Source organism: Danaus plexippus, chromosome 2 (genome assembly GCF_018135715.1).
Source record: "Danaus plexippus chromosome 2, MEX_DaPlex, whole genome shotgun sequence".
Taxonomy (NCBI): domain Eukaryota; kingdom Metazoa; phylum Arthropoda; class Insecta; order Lepidoptera; family Nymphalidae; genus Danaus; species Danaus plexippus.
The window spans coordinates 1,443,739-1,465,996 of NC_083537.1; the positions used below are offsets into that span (position 1 = coordinate 1,443,739).

General features: G+C 36.7%; 3 protein-coding genes across 6 annotated transcripts; 2 read left to right on the forward strand and 1 right to left on the reverse strand.

Moving 5' to 3' along the window:
- Nucleotides 1-108: 108 nt before the first annotated feature.
- Nucleotides 109-2,612, forward strand: LOC116779483 (U11/U12 small nuclear ribonucleoprotein 25 kDa protein-like). Of its 2 annotated transcripts, none has more exons than XM_061522489.1 (4): nt 109-417; nt 1,235-1,306; nt 1,588-1,688; nt 2,442-2,612. In XM_061522489.1, exons 1-4 carry the CDS (start codon nt 271-273, stop codon nt 2,461-2,463), a joined length of 342 nt encoding a protein of 113 aa, XP_061378473.1. In that variant the 5' UTR covers nt 109-270; the 3' UTR covers nt 2,464-2,612. The 2 variants fall into 2 exon arrangements, with proteins under 2 accessions (XP_061378473.1, XP_061378444.1); XM_061522460.1 differs by lacking the exon at nt 2,442-2,612 and having other exon boundaries at nt 130-148; nt 239-417; nt 1,588-1,949.
- LOC116779482 (uncharacterized) lies at nt 1,819-11,195 on the reverse strand. The gene is made up of 20 exons (XM_032673783.2): nt 10,931-11,195; nt 10,597-10,853; nt 9,214-9,320; nt 8,893-9,048; nt 8,349-8,513; nt 7,942-8,151; nt 7,342-7,742; nt 6,941-7,269; nt 6,575-6,719; nt 6,329-6,466; nt 5,675-5,896; nt 5,121-5,330; nt 4,632-4,811; nt 3,970-4,102; nt 3,808-3,899; nt 3,598-3,734; nt 3,163-3,317; nt 2,669-2,787; nt 2,476-2,583; nt 1,819-2,392 (listed from the first exon to the last, which is right to left on the reverse strand). Exons 1-20 carry the CDS (start codon nt 10,946-10,948, stop codon nt 2,255-2,257), a joined length of 3,420 nt encoding a protein of 1,139 aa, XP_032529674.2. The 5' UTR covers nt 10,949-11,195; the 3' UTR covers nt 1,819-2,254.
- A 385-nt stretch (nt 11,196-11,580) lies between these two features.
- On the forward strand, nt 11,581-21,505 carry LOC116765262 (tyrosine-protein phosphatase non-receptor type 23). 3 transcript variants are annotated; one of them, XM_061527160.1, is made up of 21 exons: nt 11,581-11,820; nt 11,894-12,096; nt 12,286-12,608; nt 12,839-13,012; nt 13,214-13,500; nt 13,686-13,876; nt 14,392-14,536; nt 14,896-15,127; nt 15,368-15,564; nt 15,643-15,775; nt 15,854-16,021; nt 16,412-16,552; nt 16,630-16,716; nt 16,792-18,801; nt 18,942-19,417; nt 19,555-19,689; nt 19,771-19,899; nt 19,978-20,159; nt 20,512-20,696; nt 20,938-21,060; nt 21,181-21,505. In XM_061527160.1, exons 1-21 carry the CDS (start codon nt 11,734-11,736, stop codon nt 21,414-21,416), a joined length of 5,844 nt encoding a protein of 1,947 aa, XP_061383144.1. In that variant the 5' UTR covers nt 11,581-11,733; the 3' UTR covers nt 21,417-21,505. The 3 variants fall into 3 exon arrangements, with proteins under 3 accessions (XP_061383144.1, XP_032510581.2, XP_032510582.2); XM_032654690.2 differs by having other exon boundaries at nt 11,582-11,820; nt 19,549-19,689; XM_032654691.2 differs by having other exon boundaries at nt 11,582-11,820; nt 16,810-18,801; nt 19,549-19,689.
- The last annotated feature ends 753 nt before the right edge of the window (nt 21,506-22,258 follow it).

Consider the following 22,258-nt stretch of genomic DNA (forward strand, 5'->3'; position numbering starts at 1 on the left):
TTAAATTTCATAATCTGAGGTTTATGAGATTTTGAGTATTATGAAATCTTGTAAGTGAATGTCTAAATGTCGCATGTGTAAAAGTCTAATGAAGTATGACTTTTGTTGTTTTGACGTTTACCTCATAATGCCGGTGTTATTATGAAAAGTGAATGTTTTTTCTTATGATGGCACTGTCAGTTATTATTTACAATAAATTGCAATAATTATAATTATAATGTATGTTTCTATTTTAAAGTTATGATAATAAATATACGTATATAATTAAAAATGGATGAAATGATAAGCATTGCTAAAGAAGTTTCTCACGATGAAGTACTGGAAATCACCAAGTCGTTATTATCTACACTATTTAAATCAGATTCTTTATTATCAGACCTGCCATCTGATATAATACTTGAAGAGATATTGTCTCAGGTACATTATATTTCATTAACATTCTTAAACATTAAAATTTCAAGTAATACATACATTAATGAAATCCAACATTTGCTCCATATAAAGATAATGACGTTATTAGTTTTGGATGTCATGCGAATTTCTACTAACCATTAGCAAAAATGTCACTCATGTGTTAATATATAGCTAACAAATGGTTGTATTAAAATGATCATGATCTTATGGAGAATGGTGGTTATTTTTGGTGGTTCCTATTACTCGCAGTATAAAATTGGAACAGTTTTGCTGTGTCTCTCTTCTTGATGCGTTTTATTTGTATTTCATCAAAGCAAGAGTGTAGAGATTATAACAGGAATAGTGCATTTGCTATCTGAAGCAACATTTCTACTTTTTTCATGGAATAATAGTAAAACATTGACAGATTCATAGCATACAAATAACTTGCCCCCAACAAATTACCAATTTTATACATGTACAAAAATATATCAAGTAATGAAATAATTTTGTACATATGGGAATACAGTGAATTTTCTTTTGCAAGTTGTTGATCATTCATAATAATTATTGGTTAATAAAATTAATTTTATTACTCACCTTCACGTATGGTAGTCATCACAGGGAACAGCCAAGAGAAACGTAAAATTCTATTTCAATGGCTAAATATGTAATGTCACCTCTTAGAAATCTAGTGAGACAAAAAATATATTAAACTAATCTAGCTATGATAATGCACCTACTGCCTGATCCTAAAAAGCGTGTTACCTTCATAGGTGTAAATTTTTATTTTTGCTATTTAATACAGAAATAAAATCTCTTATCCTTATATTTTATACAGACAGCCGTTGAACATGGACAATCATTTACTGTAATAGTCTCAAGGGAAGACGAACAACCTTTGAAAGTCATTGTAAGTAATTTTTTTCATAAGTTGCTGTAAAAAATAATATTTTTCTTTCTTTCATATAAATTCAAGATTTACAATGAATTTTTAATTTGCAAGTACTTTGTTTAGGAAAGGTTATTACGATGAAAATGTTGGGTGGAGTGACTCTTCTTGTGAGGTTCATTACAAAAGAAATGATAATTTTGATTTCCAGATATTACTATGCATTGCAGTATACAATAACCTTAGTTTCATTTAAATGAGTACATACAAAATCTATAATTCTCTGATTTTGTTTTTGGCAGGTTCCACAAAATTCAACAGTGAGGGAACTCAAGAAAGCAGTTGCTAGACACTTTGAATTATATCAACAGAGGATGGGTAACAGAGTGAAGATATCTTGGAGGTATATATGGAAGACTTATAGTTTAAATTACGACAGCCTAACCCTGGACAAAGATGACAGCAAGATAACAGATTATGGAGTAACCAATAAAGTCATATTAACTTTTAAAAAGATAAGAAGAAAGCCAAGATGAATATGCAACTTTTTATTTAGCATAACCATAAAATCAATTAACATTACTTACTTACTCTCATAAAAGCATAAATACATTTCCATAATGCATAGAAAGATATAAAGTATCAATAAATCTTGTTTACTAAATTATACATCTTTATAACCTCACCAAAGCCCAATATAATATTGTTTGATAAGCCTTTTGACATTAAGTCCTCTATGGAAAACTCATTTTAATGATCTTGTAATGAGTTATGACTTTGTTTGATGTTTTTGATCTCCAGTAAGTTGCTTTATAATATTTATTATGTATGTTAGTAGGCTGCATATGGCTAAATATTGCCTATTTTGTGAGCTGGATTTGATTTTCATACAATTTTCATTTATTTAGAAAGAATATATTTGTAACACTTGACATAAGAATATTTTCTGGAAGAGATTCGTATGTAAGATTACAGTTGTTCAAAGTCTGGTTGGGGAGGTGGCTCTTGAGGCAAGGGTTCAAAGTCTCCCAGAGTGTAGTGAGGTTCCTCATGTCTTGGTGTTGCCAGGGGGCGGTCATATGCGTCCTTCAGGAGTTCTTGATCATGCTTAAAAAGTTTTTATATGATATAAATTATTTTGTTTTATTTTATTTAGGTTGTATTACTCCTCTATGTAATACAGTACACACCTGATCAGGTTGTAAAACTGAAGGGGGAGCAAGATCATCTAGAGACAGCTGAGTGTTGATGACCGATGGAGGAGCGTAATCTGGGATAGCTGGCATGTTCTCCACAAGCTAAAACATTAAATATATAAACAAAATGATTACATATTTTATAATCGTAAAGCCGTATGAGTAATTACTGTTAGCCGAGACTCACAGGCTCCACTTCATCAGCTGGTTTTGGTTCCTCCCTGACGGTGTTGGCTCGTGCAAGTTCCTCACTTAAGTAAGCGCTTGTGTGCTGTGTAGCGAGAAGATGGGACAGCATGTCCGTGCCTGGAATATTATTATATTACAACAAAAAAAAGTTTTCCATACAGAATTGCAAACATATACGAACTGGTTACAAATCTTACGTCGGCAAACTAAATACTTATTGTTCCGGCTTTCTCATTCATAATATAAATCCTCGCAATAAAACTGTCAACACTACTTATGTATTTTTAAAATGCCTTCTTGTGATAACAAAATTGATATTTTGTTTATTTTGCTGCTGTTGTTCGTTATTGATATATACATATTTTATATTCGTGCATATTTGCTTCTGGTATATCATTAGATATATATATATATATATACTTCATGGAAATAATCTATAAAAGATACTGAGAGTGAATATTAGTTGATATCGTATAACCACTGTAAGCTGACCTATGTCTGTAGAGTATTCACATACGCAGTAGAGCATGGGCGCGGGTCTAGGGGCGGCCTCGAGTGAATGTGGGCCGGCGCAGTATCCACTGTGTCTCAACATCGCTCGGTAACATGATGTAGCATACGGACACTTGCTGCACGACGTGCGACCGCTGTATATTGTGAACATTACGATAATAGTTTATTATTGATCAAATATTTGGTATATTATTTATCTTAACTCTCTTTTATAACCTCCTTTATCCATTAGAAAGTGTAGAAATGGTAAAAAGATGTCACTATATTATCACCAGGCCACTACCAAAAAAATATTTTTAGCATTAATGAGTGTTTTTAATGTAAAAGAAGAAAAAATTGCGTGTCTCTAGTGACTTAATAAACCTGAACGTATTAAATGCTCGCAGCGTCGTTTTATAAAGTGGTTATACTAACAGGAAGTGTTTGTCACTGTCAAGCGGCGTGTCACACTCGCGACACAGAAGACCTTCCTGTAGGAACAACGTGACACCTTCATACGTGTCGCTGATGGCGTGACACGCGACGTCCTTGATGGGAGGGCGGGCTTTGTTCTGAAAATAATATATTTTTATATAAAGCAAATACTATTATAAATTAATTGTAGATTAATATGAAGATATGTACCTTGGGCAGGTTAATCAAGTGCTCAGTAGAACACAGAGGCAGGACCTCCTCGCACGGGTTGTGGTCGCGAATCTGATGCTCTTTCAGTTGTCCTGAAAAATTGGTCATATTAATGTGTGTATTTAAATATTTTTTTATTGTAATTAAAGTTGCATTATTCACCGAGATGTACGAATCTCAGCACGCATCTCGTGCATTTGATCTCCAGCTCCTTGTCCTGGTGTTGCTTGAGATGGTCCATGTAGAGGAGCACGTTGGCTGTCAGTTCACATCCGTCGGCGTACACTGGAATCATCTGAAAACAAAGTCCATATACGCGGATTTTAATTTCACAATATTAACGTATTCCTATACTTTATACGTATTTCAGTATTTGGTGAGACCTCTTAAAACTTATACTGAAACTGAATTAAATAAATTCCACTTTACAAAACGCATGATTATTTAAGTCACTTTTAAATAACTGATAGTTTTGAAAAAGAAGTAGAAAAAATACATAGTCCTTTTACAATTACGTCTTCAAAGCATGTTATTGAGACGGGAAAATTTTGTTTGGATGTTTGACAGGAAAATTTTGTTTGGATGAAAATTTGTTTATCTGACATGAACATATTGTTTATTTTGTTTAAACTAGGCTTCAAACTAGTTTTCAAATTTATTGATCTAACATGCCTCGTGCGTCATTGGCAAAGCGGTATTCTGGTAGCCGGAGGTTCCAGATTCGAACTTTGCTAAGGTTTATGATTTTTTTTATTATCTGTTTGAATTTTAATCTCAGGCTACGTATAATTTGTTTGACCGTGTGGTATATACATTATACTGACCTTGAGACAGTGCGGACAGACTAGCTTGTCGGACCGGCGATGTTTGTTCATGACGTGTTCCAGCAGTGAGCGGTGGGCGGAGGCGCGGTAGGGACACGAGCCGCAGCTGTAGGGCAGCTCGCGCGGACAGTGGGCCTTCTGCATGTGAGCCGCCAGGGTCAGCACCGCCGCGAAACGTACCTATTATGATTGTTACCACTTTATATATATCAGTGCAGTAGTTATTAAATATTAGAGTAACTACTATGTACGTACAAAAGTTCGCTAGGAGGGATCAATATTAAATTATCAGATTAAAAAGGGTAAAAAAATTAAAATATACAATAAGACCACACGGTGTAAAAAAAAATTAAAACCAAATAAAATATAAATTCTGAGGTCACATTACATGATTCTCTTTTTCAACATATATAATCTAAAAATTAAACACATAACTTTTTAAATATTGTACGAGAAATATAATACATTTTAGTGAGAGAGCGATCTAACCTCACATATGAGACAGGCGTAGGTGAAGAGTTCGGGTGACTTGGTGTCCACGGGGTGAGAACACTTGAGGTGCTCGCTCAGCTCTGCTTCGCTGTCGAACATGCTCTGACAGAACACGCACAGCACGCCGGCCGCGCGCCGCGACACGTGCCCGCACAGGTGGACGCACAGCGACATCGACTCGTTGAACTCTACCTGACACGCCGGACACTGGAACAGAGAATACTTCATAGAATATGACAGTGACCTCATGGGGATTAGTTCTAGCGGTAGTTCTTTAACGCAGCAGCATTCGATCACCATCACTGATAAATCGATCAGACGTAGATTCAAAATGTTTAACGGAAGTTGTCTAAATTTTATAGAAAATAAAAAATGATATCCAATAATCCGGTAGTTCCAAACTAAATGATTACCTAATAAAATTCTTACAATAGTGTTTGGTTCGTTCGTGCACCCTTGAATCATAGCTTAGTCACAGCTCGAGTGGTGAATTCCGAGTCCCGCTCGTATCAGTGAATATTCTATTGAATGTGATATCTGTGGCCCGTCACCTGCACGGCTATGGCGATGTTCTCGGCGAGGCCCTCGGTCGTTCTGCCGTAGTAGAACCTCTCGAGGGAGACGGTGTCGTCGTGTTTGACCTCCTTCTTGATGTTCTTCAGCGGCACGTCGTCCAGGTCGTCCTCGACGTAAGCCCGCGCCTTGCGCCGCCGGCCGTCGGAGTCTTTATTCTTCTCTTGCTTGACTTTCGACCGCCGCAGCGCCAGTGGAATCTGGAGATTGTTTTGATACGCTTTACTAACAGATGAATAGTTGGTGACGTTTGCATCTATTTTAAACACTTGAATGATATTTTTATTTCGTTCTCTATGAGCTTATATTATGTGTGATCATGTATAGCTACAATATTTTTTTGTATATTAACCTATCGGTTTGATTTATTAACTAAATTTAATTTTTAGTTTACCGTTTCTTGGAAATTTAATAATTTTTTTTACATATTTTACATGAGTATTAAGTTCTGAAAGAATTTTTTTTTTTAAGCAGTTTGCTTTACACATACATTGTATGGGAAAATGAAAGTTATATATATAACAATTATATAACATAGAAAATAAAATGACACTAACGAAATCGTTTTAAGTTTAATATTGCTTGTCCCTCAACATGGCAACATATGCTATTTCTTATTAATCTCGTCTCACCTCTTCGTCGTCCTCGTCTTCTATATAAGTCTTACTTCTCTTCTTCTTAGGCGGCGGTGAGGGCGAGCGCTCTTTCTTCTTTCTACCGCGCTTGCTTCTCACTTCCGGTTCTAAAGATTCTTCCGACCTATCCTTTTTCTATATAAAAAAAAAGTTTTAGCTAGTAGATGATTAAAAAAATATTTTTCTTAGGTTTTTGTAACTAGATCTGTGATTAAAAACTCTTAGGTAATATATGAGTCCCACCTTGCTGGGGTACTTCCAGTTTTTGAATGGATTAGAAGCGATTTTGTAGAGCCGTATAGTGATGGGGTCCTTAGCGTCCAATTTTGTTTGCTCTGATATGTGGGACACTATGTTGTCGAACGCCTGCCCGGGAGACACACCGAACCTGACAATATAAAATTATTAATGTGAAAAATTATATACACGAGTGACTTATCGGATAAATATAATGCTGTCGCGTCAGTGAACCACATGGCCCTCTAAGTGACTACAGTTTTTGGTTAGTTTATCAAATTTTCACTTTTTTAAATCCAATTCCAAGATTTTTTTACATAAAACAACTTGTATTTCTTGCTATGTAATACGCATATGAAAAACATAACTCACTTTTCTCTCCACACCAGTTCGTCGAGGAACTGCTGTATAATCTGCCTGGAGAGCAGCGACAGAGTGTTCTGGAACATTCTCGGCACGATACGTCGTAAATATTCCATGATATTGGCGTTGCTGTACTTCATGGGTTGGTCGGAGTGAGACGAGGACTGGTGGACCGTCTTAAAGCCCATGGACACAAGCGTGCCTTTGTCCACGGTCAGATCCGTCAGAATTATAGACGACGGATGGACCCAAGTGGTGAGAGGCTCCAGAATTTTCTGGAAACGCTTCTTATAATTCTTCTCGTACTCCGCCAACGGCTCCACCGCACGAAGGCGAATCTGGAATGGTAAATTAATATTTTTATTGAATGCTTCATAGGGAAATAGATGTGATGTAAACTAAAATCATACCAATTTCTCGACGGGATCCAGCACACCCAACACTTCAACTTTGACTTGTCTCTGTGTGCCATCATGGCTGGTAGTACCCAAAGATATGACTCCAACTTCAACCTTCTTCCCCGGGCCGCCGAGCAGACCCATGTGCTGATGTATAGCCGACGTGCAAACCGCTCTCAGCCAAGTAAACAGACCTTTGACGTATAGATTGTCAACTTTGACCCATTGGACGACGTTCTGAACGTTCGTCTGACACGCCCAGTGGTATATGAGCTTCAGGAGGACACTGGGCGGAAACGTGGCTCCTTCGAAGATAGAGCTCGAGAACACGGAGACGAATCGAGTAGGACAGCACTCGGATATCCACACGTAGCCGCCCGAGTACGGGAACTTAGACACGTCAGAATACATACCTGGAAACAATAACATACGCATGAATAATGTTCTAGCCATGGAGTTATTTAATGGGTTGAATTTAATCTTATGATCTTTGGTTACACCGAACTAGGTTAATGGTAAAGTAGACATACAATTCATAGAACCACTCTCAGCATTGCATTTTTTTTTTTTTTGGTTTTATCTACGACGACAATATATAGAACGAGTTCTGACCTAGCTTGAGTTTGTTCCCGGGATGTAGAGCGCACCACTGCTCTGACCGCACTAGACCCTGTTGTATGAGCCACTCGGTGAACTTCATGGGAGTGTGGATGAGAACCGCTTTGACTTTACTATCGAGGGTCGCGCGATCAGCGGGCACGGCCGCGTCCTTGGAACGCAGGTACGGCCGGGCCACCACCACCAACGACGGGAATGTTTTGCCTGTAACAATACAAAAATGCATTAATTTTACCGGACACGATCTTAGGTACAATTTTTAGGACTTTAGAATTTTTCAGATTTATCGCTATAAACTCTCGACGGGTAATATTAATGTTAACGGAAAAAAAAATAGGTGTTTTTTTACGGATTTCATCAATACCGTATTGAACTTAATGTGTGTTGCGTGTTATAGTCACCTTGCAGTTTATTGAACGACACCTCTCTGGAATCGGCCACATTCTTGTTGCCGTCTTCCTTGGTCAAGTCGACTATGGCCGTCGTTTTGGTCGCGCTGCCGGTGAGTAAGCCACCGATGGCGGTCGCCTCGGACGGCCGGACGTTTGTTACAACGCTGTGAACATCTGGACAGAGTACATTAAAAATAAATATCTTCTACTATATCCTACTTATAGCATGAAAGAAAAATCTTGTAAGCCTGTATATAACAATATTCTGAACGTGAAGATGAAATTTTCTAAGAAAGTAGCTTTGACATAGGAATACAAGGTATAATCATCCTATTGGTCCATATTGTTTGCACACAACACAACAGCCTTAACAGCGTGAAGTCTTGTGACATAGGATATAACCCGCTAATGATCGTTTTACAAATTTATTACATTAAATAAACATTATTAATTCTCTGTAAACACAAAACCGAATACAAAGCCGACGAAGTCGCGGGAAGGGACTAGTGTTACAGTAATACAAATGTCCCAGAGATACAAAGTGTAATCTTACTGGATGGAGCCAAAGTTTTATCCTTGGTCTTCGTATCCCTCTCATCATACTTCCTCTTGTCCTTCTTTTTCTTCTTATGTCTTTGATCGGGTGACTTTGTCCTGTCTGATGAGGGGGAGTAGTCCCGATCTTCTTCGCGATTCTTTCTGGGTCGACCTAAAAAAAAAATACAGAATATAATAATTTTATATAGCTCATAACATTTTACTAACTAAAAATTTTTTCACTGTAATTAATTACCAAACAGTCACAATGTAGGTTGGAATTTAAATATAATATTTAAAAGCAATATATTCAACAACAGTATAAAATGAATATTACCTCTTTTTCCTTTGACTTCTTTAGTTTCTTTACATATGGAGAGGGAACGTGATCTAGATCTGATTATATCAGCACTCTGTCTCTCCAAATCCTTTAGAGCTGGTTGTCTGAAATGTGACAATATACTGGTGAAGACAACAAAACACACAAGATTTGCTCAAAATAGTGAAGACTTTATATATATAAAGATTAATATAAAGTTATATGTAGGTTCCATTTATAACACCCCATGTTATGAAGACTCTTTGGTTACATCAGCCATATACTTAAGGAGCTTTAATGGTAAAATAAATTGGTTGCTCAGTGCAATATATAACACAGATTCTCAAGTTATGTTAAGAAACATTTGTGACAAGTGCCCAAAAATGCCTTGTTAATATTGCAACCAACTTTGTAGACCAAACCTGTAGTCACAAACAAACACAAAGATTCATTCATAGCATTAATGAGCTCTCCCAATTATTTTGTTACATTCAAAGACGCTCAGTAGTTTATGTGAGGTTTGTAAAGTAAAATTTACATGTTCGTGTACAACTTAATAATCAGACATAATATGTTCTCTGTTAACAAAAAGTGAACATAAAGTCTAGACTTTATTAATAAAAATATAGAATTACGAAAATAGTATATACTTTGATATACACAGAGACTGAAAATTCTGTGTTCTAAAACAATTTTTTTTTTATAACACCTGTGTATAACATAATTAATTAAATAACATGTCAAAGTTTTTTGCATTATAGGGCAACATTAGATGTTGTAGTTAATACAAATTCTCAAAAGGACTCGTATCCAGCGCCATAAAAAACATTTACAAAAAAAAAAATAGTTAATACAAAACATAAGTATATGTCAAATAACAGATAAAATTATTATTTTTATAACTTCTAATGATGTAAGCATCTTGAGTACAGTGAAACAAGTAGATAGCGGTGGTATTAAATCTGAAATGAGTTACTATAAATAATGTATGTAAATCATAGGAGAACAAATAAGGTCAGGAGTTTATTTCAAATAAGAAAATAGTTAGATCTAAGATTTTCGTGAGTATTCATTTAAATGAAACTAGTATTGTTCGGATTTACTATGCGGATTTTATTATTTCAAAACTACATAATCCCGACGTTTCGGTTACTTTGCAGCAACCATGATCACGGGCAGACGAGGTCGACGACGACACCTAGTTTACACAATAATACTAGTTTCATTTAAGAAAATAGTTAAATAAAATATAAATAAAAAGTTCATCAAAAATGATTTTTTTTTTTTTTCAGATAGGATATAAAAATATAGACTAGCTATAGACCTAAACTATTAATACGATAACTTAGATATACAATATTGATATATTTAAACAAACATATTATATTATTCAGTACTCACTTGCCCAGCAATTGGTATGCTGTAAATTGATCACCATTGTAAACAATCTCTCCTCCTGTATCTTTTACAATCACATCAAGTTTGTTTTGAATACTTTGATACTCCTCAGTGGCAGTCTGATAGGCTTTCAGTTGAGCCTCAGATAACTCTTCCTCCCAACATTCTAGCTCCAAAGTTGGAACATCAGGTCCGAAATATGATCGTTTATATAAATCGGCCTCTATGATCTCCGCTTGAGGAGGTATAGGAGACGTTTCCTAAACAAGATGATAAGAGGTTTTGTAATGACTGATATTTTTTTTAATGAATTTTATATTTAAAATAAATATTGTACCTTTCGCATTTCCATCATTATCAATGAAATTAAAAGCAACTAACAGTTTTAAACTTCAGTAAACAAAGAGACGCAGCTCGTATCTGACTTTCGGCTTTCTTATTTTCATTGCAATATAGAATACCGCTACCGAAGAAAAACAATCCGTATTATTACATATGTCATGAAGTAAAAATATTAGTTAGTATTATAAAGTAAATTATCTTTTTCATTAATTTATTATGTTAAAATTGGACGCTTAGCGTATATTCTTTCTGACATTGATATTTGATAGACCACAGATATATATTGAAATCACTTTCTAGAGTAGAATAAACACGTACCAAATTACTTTGTTTTTGTATATCATAAGATTTATGATCACACTTCTATTTATATCTATTATTATAAAATATTTTAATATGATATGGTATACTATTTATAAACAATATTCAAGTAGTATTTTCAAGTCTAATTAGAATAATTTAGTTTAAATTATGTTTTGGGACCGGGATACCCAAGGACAAATTTTAAACCTGTAAATTTTACAATATAAATTAACAACTGATATTATAATTATTAGCTATAAATTGTACTCAGATGAAATATAGGACAGAGACTAGTTTATTCTTTCTTTGTGTAGGTATTTTATACCTACGTTATCTGAAGTCTGTGACTAAGACTGTGCTGTCATTGATATTGGGAATTGGTATCAATTTATCAGCCATCCAAACAAAAATGACAGTGCTACTGCAAAACAGCTAATTTGTGACGAAATTAAATATATTTTATTTGTATGAATTGATTAAAAAAGGATAATAAAAATGGAGGCGGTTCCTAAATTACCGTTAATCAGTTTCGAACTGAAAGTAAGCCCTGAAACTACGCATTTTGGTCCTAAACTAAAACAGGTAAGCGATTTGATACTCTTTGTAACAATCATTAACTGGTGGTTTCTTTGTTAAATTTCATGTACATTTGCAGTATATAGCAGAGGTATATAGAGAAGATCCCGATAGTTACGGAAATGAAATTCATCAACTAGAAAGTCTTCGATCCACTGCCGTCAGACCTACTATCGATTCACCAGGACTAAGTGCTCTAATTAGATATTTTTGCCAGCTCCGAGCTATGCAAAGTCGTTTTCCAATGGCGAAAGGTCAACCCGCAGCTTGCACTTTTGCATGGTAATTGCTATAATTGAATTACTTCTAAGTATTGATTTACATAATAATAATCTTAGTGAATTGATTTGTCTAGTTTAGAATGATATAAGAGTACCAAATTCTGAATTGTCATTTTCTTTTGTTTTTTTTAAATGTAAATTCATGATTCATTCCCTTTTTCAACTATTTAGTTTAATAATATCATTGCAGGAAGGATCTATATGCCAATATGACTTGTTCACTCAGTGGTGTAAAGTTTGAAATGGCTTGTATATTGTACAATATTGGAGCTATGCATACCCAGCTTGGATCATCAGAGCCTCGAACTACAGGAGATAGTCTTAAGTCTGCTTGCCAACACTATCAGTATGCAGCCTGGGCATTCCAACACTTGAGGGAACAATACCCACAACCTCCGGGCGCTGATATCTCATCAGATATCTTGAAGTTTCTCCAAGAGATATGCTTTGCCCAGGCCCAAGAATGCATTCTAGATAAGAGCATCCAAGACACAAGAAAGTCAAATGTTGTTGGTAAATATTTTATTTATTTTTGGCAACCATAAATTTTACTAAGTATAAAATTGTTTTTCTTACACAACTAAAATATTTAAAATAAACAGCTTGTGTTGTCATGTAATGAGGATTATAATTCCTTAGTTTCAAATGTATCTTAAAAAATATATTATGAATCAATCAACAAGTGCATTATACTATTGTATGTATGTAGATAATTTGTTTTTCATGACTTTTTTCATCTCTAGGTGCTGTTGCAACACAAGTGTTGTACTTCTATAAAAATTCTCTTGCATTGCTGGGACAATCAACCGGAACTGACAACATTCATGAAATAATTGGCACTAAATTGTACAACTACTGGCATCGCTACTTGTCATTCAAAAGTTTTTATATTGGCTGTATTGTTTGTCTGTACCAAGGTAAGTATATCTATTCTTACAACCTACTTTTTGAAGGATCGTGAAGTTATAAAAAGACAAGGGAATGGTATGTTGTCAATTTCTTATGTTTCATTAGCTGAAAAAGTATATGAAACGCTTTTTGTAGGTGCAGTGCTTTTCTTACTTGTTTGAAGTAATCATCGCTGTATCCTTATTAATTAAATTTTCATAATTTAATAGGTATTCATGCTGAAGAACAGCAGAAAATGGGTGAAAGGGTCGCTTTCTACCAACAAGCTGTAGACAAATTAGCTGAAGCACGAAAACTTGCTAAGTACATTGAGCCAGTACAAGTAACACAGGAAGCTCTGACATTCACTAATGATGTCGTGGAGGGAAAACGGAAGGCAGCTAAGAATGAGAATGAATTTATTTATCATGAAGAGGTTCCGGAAAAAGATATGTTGTCAGATCTCAAGCCTGTGTGCTTGGTTAATGCTGTGCCAATTAATTTTAATGATCCTGAGGTGAATGACTCTAATAATTCTATATTGTTCTTATTATTGACTAAAATGAATTTAAAAAACATATGTCTTATCAACATTTTTAAGTAAAATCTGGAACATAGATAAAATTACAAATATTTGTATAGATAGCCTTATAGTTATTTGACTTGAATTATTCTTGAAAGTGATCCATCCCACGATTGCAGGTCGCTGGACAAGATATATTTTCGCGTTTGGTCCCAATGGGGGCTCATGAGGCTTCCTCTATGTACTCTGAAGAGAAGGCGAAGCTACTGCGCCATGTTGTAGCTCAGACTGACACCAAGAACACGGAATTGACCGAGTTCATGTCTTCACTTCAGTTGGACCAGTTGGATGTGGTTGATTCGGATCAAAAGTTTGTACTATACATAATATGAACATATATCCTCTGTTGACGAACCTTTATTGTATTATTTACATACTTTGTTGGAGCATATTTTTATTATCAGATATTTATCAGACAAACAGATCGAGTCACTCACCTTGATATCAATGATTAATTTAGTTTTGCATACTATGCTATATTATATTTATATGCAGGTATTGATAATATATTTGTATGTATTAGTTTTTTTATGTATGTATTAATTGTAAATGTCTGTCAGCGTGTATATTTTGTATGAATGTATTAAGTTTAAGTTTATAAGCATGTCTTTTCTTTTTTCTATAATTAATACTCTTGTACACGCTGTTATGTTGTTCCATGCATATTGTTACTTTCCATACTATTTCTTCAATTAATTTCTAGCTATATAAATGTATCACTTAAACTAGTCTAATGATGATAAGTTATACACACATCTTGATATAAATAATTTAAATAAAAATCAAATACATTTTTGACTATTAATCCTAAAAATTTTTTCACAGAATTCCGCAAGAAATAGTCGATAGGTGTGCCGCAATGAATGCAAAAACAGAAATAATTCAACAGCTGGTGGACTCCATGAACAGTCTGGCTGAAATTATAAGTGATGTGGAGCATTCCCTTAATGAAATCAAGACACTCATACAGGTGACACCACACTCATTATCATCCTACAGATATTGTCAAGTTAAAGTTTTTGAGCATGTTTGGATATTTGCTGCTCTTTCATGCAAAATATATTTAACGGATTTTGATAAAACTGATCTTTAAGTATAGCTGAGACTTCGGAATTACTGGTGCTTAATCATTTATATAAAAAAAAAATGTGTAGCTTCCTAAGAAACGGAGCCAATAGATTGTATTTTGTATGAAGTCAAAATGTCAGTATTTTATATAAGTACATATTATAAATTTCTCAAGGAACAAAATTTCAAGGTTATCTCTAACCAAACCATGTTTAATTGCGGTAAGGCAGAGAACTCAGCCCTTATATTTATATTTTACAGGATGAAACACTTAAAGAGAAAGAATACCAAAAGCAAATGGGTCCTCGTCCACCTTCAATAGTCCAGACGGAGATATCCCGGGAGTACCACAAGTATCAAGAGGCTCACACACGTACCAACGAAAGCAACCAGGTGCTACACAAGGCTATGACGCTTCACATCGCCAACCTGAGGCTTCTGTCCCAACCGCTGGATGTCCTGCAGAGCAAGATACCCAGCATTGATAATATAGGTGCGACTATATATGATCATTAATAAATTAATTAAGTATTAAAATACATTAGCTCATTGTGTGGCAGTTTGAATATACTGAAAATTATGTAGTAAGCAATATATCGAGGCTATATGTATTTGCATGGCAATATTACAAATCTTTTTTTCATATAGTTAAATAAATTTAATGTTTTAGTTTATCAATAAAATGTATGTAAACAATATTATTACCAAGTTATAAATAAGCTTTTATTACTAGAGGGTCTTGATCGCGAAACGATGTCGGAGATGCGTCGTGTGGTGTCCAAGGCTCGTGAGATGCAGACTCAGCGTGACTCTCTGCTGCAACAGCTGCGGACGGCGCTGGCTGACGATGACGTCACGGCACAGCTGCTAGCCAGCCAGGACCCGCCCGACGAGATCTTCAAGAGAGAAATAGACAAACACACACCGACTGTTAGTATCGCGACTGTTGCTTTGGTTCGTGAATTGTAATATAATATTCCCATATATGACTAACATCTTCTTTGTCAGGTCAAAATAATCGAACAAAACCTGGCAGCCCAAGAAAATATAATCAATAAGCTGACGTCACTGTACGCCTCATACGGTGACTCCAGACGTCTGCTGTCCGACGTTTTAAGAAAACGCGAGGGTCTTATCAACGGTCAGTGAGGTTTTCTATCATTTATATATAGTTATATAATAAAGTGCATCTTATCATGAAGGTATCTCTATTCCACAGCGCTGGTCACTTCCTATGATACGCACGCGGAGCTGTTAGGCAAATCTCAGAAAGGTTTAGAGTTCTACCGCAAGTTGGCACACAACGTGTCCGGTCTCCTCGCTCGCCTCAAGTCCGTGTGTCAGGTTCAGAGGGAGGAACGAGCACAGCTGGTAGCCGCACATAGTCGTGAGTACATCACTATACGCTGCACATCGCTGGCTCCTACATCGCTGGCTCCTACATCACTATCCATTAGGGATTATTCATACATAAATTATGAATATACGATTATCAACCCATTCTTACGTTCTTATCCACAGAGGATCCCATTTTCAGATCCCCCCTTGATTCCTTGATGTGACGTCACTAATTTTTCGATTTATACCCACGTTTAAAACTCACGACAATTTCATTCTAATTTCCATTACCATGTAATAAAAATACTATAACGCTATAGAAATCGAAGAAGTATTAGAAATGGTGCCAGAAAACCCAGTACGGCAAATCTTGTTTAAACGTCAGAAGCCAGGAATCCGTTTATTCAGAAAGTAATTACTAATAACCTTCTCTATACAGCATCAACGCCAGTCACATCGGCCTCAGTTAAGAACATCGACACCCCCCCGATTCCAAGCAGTGGTGGAACTCTTAAGCTTAAGGATTACCTTCCGTACATGAAGAATAGAGGTCTTGCGAGAAATGCGATTCCTCAACCAGGTAAAGAAGATTTAGATAACTTCATTGAGTGATAACGAAAATTCTCGTTATTAAGTATCGCATTTTTATTCTTGCAGCTCAAATGGAACCCTTGTCTAATGAATCTTACTATCCCGAAACGATATATCCAACTTCGATTCGGCCGACACCCGTTGGATCTGAAGGTACATAATAATGATAAGAATATTCCAATTTTTATGTATATATAACGTTTTCTTAAAACTTTCGGGTACTTATAGATATTCATGTTTCCGTAGCGACAGAAGTGCCTCAACCTAATTTACCAGATGGAGTGGTTATGCCTCAATCGATGCAAAATATGCAGAATCCATACGCAAGATATAGTACTCCATACGCTCCACAGGAAAACGAACCTTATGCGGCACCGACTAGCTATCAATATTCGATGAACAAATTTAGCAAACCCGAGGAAAACTACAGTTATACCTCGTATACTCCATCTCAGTACTCATCTCAGATTCCTGATCAGACCTACACAAACCCCTATTACTCCGCAACGAACAATAATGCTACTCTGGTTACGGATTCACAAAATCCGAATATGTTCAATCTGGGAAACATGAACCAAAACCCTAACCAATGCGGCTACACCGATCCCAACACCGGCCAGGTTTATGGCCAAATGCCATCAACGCCAGATGCATCCATGCAATACAATCAAACGGATTTTAACGCAGGGTTTGCTCAAATGCAGATATCCGGACAGAAAGTGGAACAGCCGATAAGTTACGGCGGTGAATATTCGAAAACACACTACAGTGTTCAGTATCCTCAATCGTTCACTTCTAATATGCCGACGTACAGCCACGCCGGACAGAATTCTAATACTAGTATTGTACAATCTCAACTACCCGCTGATGGCAACGTGAACTATACGTATGATCCGATGACACATTATGGACAAGCGATGTCCAATATGCCCAACACTTCTCAAACTCCAAATATTCCATCAGCTGCAGCTAGTCCTGCCCCAAATCAAAATTTCGGTCCAGCAACAAGTATGCAAAATTTCGCAAATCCTGTCCAAAATGGGGCAAACCCCATGCAAAATCTTGGCAACTCGGTTCAAAATGTCAGTAATCCCATGCAAAGCGTATCAAACGTGTTACCAAATATGGGTACTCCGATTCATAATCCCGTAAATGCTATGCAAAATATGAACAATCCTATGCAAAGTGTAGCAAATACTGTTCAAAATTTCGGTGCATCGGGCCAAAATATTGCCAATTCCACGCCAAGTGCTGGTAATGCCATCCAAAACGTTAATAATCCAATGCAGAATATTACTAGCTCTATGCAAAACAACGTAAATCCTCTGCAAAATGTCCCCTACCAAACACAAAACTTCGCAAATTCTATGCAAAATTTTAATAATCCGATGCAACACATTCCTAATTCCATGCAAAATGTCCCGAGTTCTATTCCGAACTCTTCTGCCGTCATGACGTCCGTGTCAGCCTTCAATCCAGAAACTCCATACGGCTATTCGAGTGCCTATGAGACTATATCGCAGGGCTATGTTTACACAAATGCAGGAAGCCCCATGACCTCTACCACAAACGTGACAGCTTTCTCTATCGGACAAACTTACAGTAATCCAACGGATTCTGTATCATATATCGATCCAAATTTGTCACAAATTGACGCAATGGACAAGCCTATCAAGTCGCATGTTACCGGTCAGGCGATAACGTCCACAATACCGAGTTATCAAAACTACAACCCTGCGGTAAACTACGTATTAGATCAAACTTATCGAGCACCTACTCAGTACACGGATTCAATGAATACCAGTCATGGACCGAACTATCAAAACCACCCCGGCTACGTTTATAACTCCGCAACAGGCAATTACGAGTATAATTACGGTTCACAAAACTCGTTCACAAACTACGGCCAGAGCACTGCAGACCCTCAGGAACATACCAAGGAATCAAATTGGAATGTTCCTGGAGTTTATACTAGCGCTGGAGTTTGTCAAACCGTTCAATCTCCTTCGGAAAACCCGCAAGATGTTCCTCCGCAAGCCGGCAATACACAAAATTATTACAATCCGCCGTACGGATATCTCACTACGACCAACCAAGCGAACGAATTCGTAAGTCAACCGGTAACTCAATCGTATGCTTCGGAGATAACAACGAACTATGGCGCTAATATGAACAATTCTACGTATATTCAGTCAGGACAGCCGCAGTACACGAGCGTTTCGTATGCCAACAATCAAGGTAAGTAACTGTACACATTAATATACACTAGGTTCGAATACTAACAATGTAGATGGTGTCATAGAGGTAGCGAAATGTTGTAACCTTATTCGAAATAAATAATTGTGAAAACATTGTGATTTTTATTTTTTCCTTTCCAGTGTCAACTGCGAAGGAAAATGTGACTGAGCATTCGAATAATCCGACACCCGTCGAGCATACAAATCAGCAAACCCCAGTCGAGAGTACTCCCAAAGAGGTCGATGAACCGAAACCCAGTAGTGTTAAAGTAGAAGAACTAAAGACCGAACCGACATCCTTTGATCTCCTCTCGGGACTTGACTTTTCTGTTGAGCAAACGCCTTTAAAACCCGAAATAAAAGTGCCCCAAATATCAGAGAAAGCTATCTTTAAGCCTAGCATAGTTCCAAAACAAAAACCAGTCGATATAGCAGTGCCCAAAGAAGAAATTATTGATAGACCTCCAAAAAGGGACCTGTTTTCGGATCCCATTTTCTTAAATCAATTTACACAGGAAGTGAAAAATCTCCAGAAACTCACTGACACTTTCACTAATAAAACGTCTAACGGGCTGACAGTTTTAGACGCCAAATGGAAGCACTTGCAGGAAATTCAGGTAAGCTCATTTCCTTTTAATTGAAACACTAGAGTTTTTGAAGTGAAAAGCTTCGGTACTCCTTTGAGTTGTTTTGTTGGAATAAAATATATAATAATTACTGTAACGAGTACTAATAAAGTAAATTTTAGTCAAAGGAAAATGCTCGCCGTTCAAAATCGGTCGCATCCCGGTACTGTCCCAGCACTTCGACCTCTGTGGTCCCTTACGACGACTCGAGGCTCACTCTTAAATCTGACTCCGATGCGTATATCAACGCTACATACTATAAGGTAATGTTTGCTATCGGTTTTAGAACTTTCATCCTAAATTCAGACGAATGTCAATTCATCAAATGGAATAATTCATTTCAGCAACTGGCTTCATGGTGTATTCCCCTCGTGATATCGAAATGTCCCAAAGAGAATGAGCACACAACGTTCTGGAAAGCCATGCTCGAAAATAAGATCAGCTGTATTGTGTGTCTTCTGAGTGAAATCGAGGTATGATTTTTACGCGACAGAATTTTCGTAGTGATGTTTCTATGAATGTTATAACCAAATATATTTTTGAACTTTTAGATGCAAGGAAATGCTTATTGGCCGACAGCTAAAGGGCAATCGATAGACTTAGCCGACGGGCTCAAGGTTACCCTGGAAGACGTCATCTGTAATGTCCATTGGAGCGAGCGACATCTCACGGTATCCTCAGGGAAGAATGTCTCCAGAGTCAAGCACTACCAAATAAACGTATATCCTGCCAAGTACGTTTCCAAATTAATACGTCAAAAAGACGGAACAAATGTCTGCATTAATAGAGTTTAAGAAATTATGATTTTACCATGACGTACGACAAACGTGTCGGTCTTATAGTAAAATTATATTAAGTCTATTTGAATTTTCAAATTATATTCTCGTTGACCTTGTACCTTACTGGCAGAATAACATGGAACTAATACGTTTATACACTACAAAACTATTTTGGATGACAAGATATATTGTATTAGTATGGACATTCTTCATTTCTACGTATGGAATAAGACTGCCTCTAATATCGTTCGATTTACATTTGAAGCAAAGCAACAAGCTCAAGGCGTGTTAATGTGTCGTTTTCAGGATAGTGTGTACTCCGCTGGTCCTGCTGGCGGACCGCGTGCTGAGCGAGTCGTACACGGGGCGGGAGAGTGACCAGCTGCGCGGGGCGTGCGTGCTGGACGCGGCGGGCGCCGGCCGGTGTAGTGTGCTGGCCTTACTCGTGATGGTCATGTGTCAGCTGAGGGCCGGCCATGTGCAGCTCTGCGGTGAGTTAGCTGTGTGCGTGTGACTGTCTCCGTGTGTGCGTGGGGATTCTACTGTATCAATGTGTGCGTGTGTGTTAGCTGTTTCTTTACGAAGTTATCCATGTTAGTGTCACTCAGCTGACATTCCATCTCTTTCTTACCGACTGAGGGTATACAGCTTTCTCGCTTAGTACTGGGATGGGTGAATGAACAATTTGTTTTATTTTATTGTAATTCAAATTTTGGTCTCCTTTTCTAATAGACATGTTGGAGGAGGGATGCGCCAAACTCTACGAGAATCGTACAAACGTTCTAGAAGACACCAAATATTTGGCGGACGCGTACAGGACGGTGCTGTTTTACGTCCAAGGAGTTCTGTGTTCAGGTAATATTAATAACTTTACATTAAAGAAACCCATTTATTGTGAGCTATTAATCATAAAACAATTAGCCAGAGAATTATGGTCTATTCAAATCTATTTGCTTATTCATGTATTTTATCCAGGGACAACAATGTTCAACGGGGAGGCGGTAACCACAACGACCGGAGCGTCATTCCTTCCCCCCGTGCCAGCTGTTCCTCCCTCCCCCTCCCCTTCTACCGCCTCCCTCACCTCCGCCAAGACCAAGTTCTCGAGGGAATCTTTCGAGGAAATGAAGCAACTACCGGGCCTCAAGAGCGGTGATATGAAAGACCCTCTGAATTTTCTTGATCCACTGTGGAGTCTGAAGAAGAAATAGCATGGGCAGCTGCTTTGATCAGCCATAATCAAAGTTGGGCTTATAGAAATGTAAATTATTGTTATAAAAGACTCGGTCGCCGGGCTCGTGTCTCGGTTTGTAATAAAAAAACATGTGTCACACAACCTTATAATGTATAATTAGTATTTATAACATTCCGGTTCGTTGTTTAAATCACGAAGTCTAATTAAAAATGTAAAATACCGTAAACCGTAAAAATAAAATACCGTAAAATAAACATTACAAGCCGGCTGAGGAAGCCGACTTTAAGTATTGGCGTCTGGCGTCATTATTATATGAAAAATTTCAACATGAAAGTAATTGGTTGAATTCCTTAAAAATTCCTTTAACCGGTTTTCTTAATAAACATTTTCCTCTTCCCCAAACCTCCCTTATTTCTCCCCTCTCTAGATCCGTCAGCGGCCAGCACATGGTATTATTTGATCATACTATGCTTGGGCGACACAACAACATTCCATCAAATAAACCTTTACGCTATTGCAATAAAGAATATTTTAGAACTAAACAACAGAAGGCATCTCTGAATGCTATAACTATTATATATGTAATTTAAAAGTATTTAAACAACTTAAGCTATTTTTAGCATATTTAATGTTTTTCATGATCATTATAGCTTAGGACACATTAAAGTATTTTAAAAATAGGACCTTTTGAAGATATCGGTGGAGAGTTGTTTGATAAGTAAATATGGAGACTGCTAAACATAAAAGCTGTATTGAATTATAGTGTATTAAATAATTAAAAAAAAAGGCTGTGTTTAATTTAATTTTGTTATTATATTTGTAATGGCAGACGGGGTAAGTAAAACTATACGAATACGG

Coding starts and splice junctions, on each gene's coding strand:
- LOC116779482 (XM_032673783.2), bottom strand. Junction 8,514..8,892: donor TAAAACTTTGGCTCCATCCA/GTAAGATTACAC, acceptor TACTCTGTCCAG/ATGTTCACAGCGTTGTAACA. Junction 4,103..4,631: donor TCTGTCCGCACTGTCTCAAG/GTCAGTATAATG, acceptor CTTTGTTTTCAG/ATGATTCCAGTGTACGCCGA.
- LOC116765262 (XM_032654690.2), top strand. CDS start 11,734: ATGGAGGCGGTTCCTAAATTACCGTTAATCAGTTTCGAACTGAAAGTA. Junction 13,013..13,213: donor TATTGTTTGTCTGTACCAAG/GTAAGTATATCT, acceptor ATAATTTAATAG/GTATTCATGCTGAAGAACAG. Junction 19,690..19,770: donor TCAACGCTACATACTATAAG/GTAATGTTTGCT, acceptor AATTCATTTCAG/CAACTGGCTTCATGGTGTAT.
- LOC116779483 (XM_061522460.1), top strand. CDS start 271: ATGGATGAAATGATAAGCATTGCTAAAGAAGTTTCTCACGATGAAGTA. Junction 418..1,234: donor TTGAAGAGATATTGTCTCAG/GTACATTATATT, acceptor TATTTTATACAG/ACAGCCGTTGAACATGGACA. Junction 1,307..1,587: donor AACAACCTTTGAAAGTCATT/GTAAGTAATTTT, acceptor TGTTTTTGGCAG/GTTCCACAAAATTCAACAGT.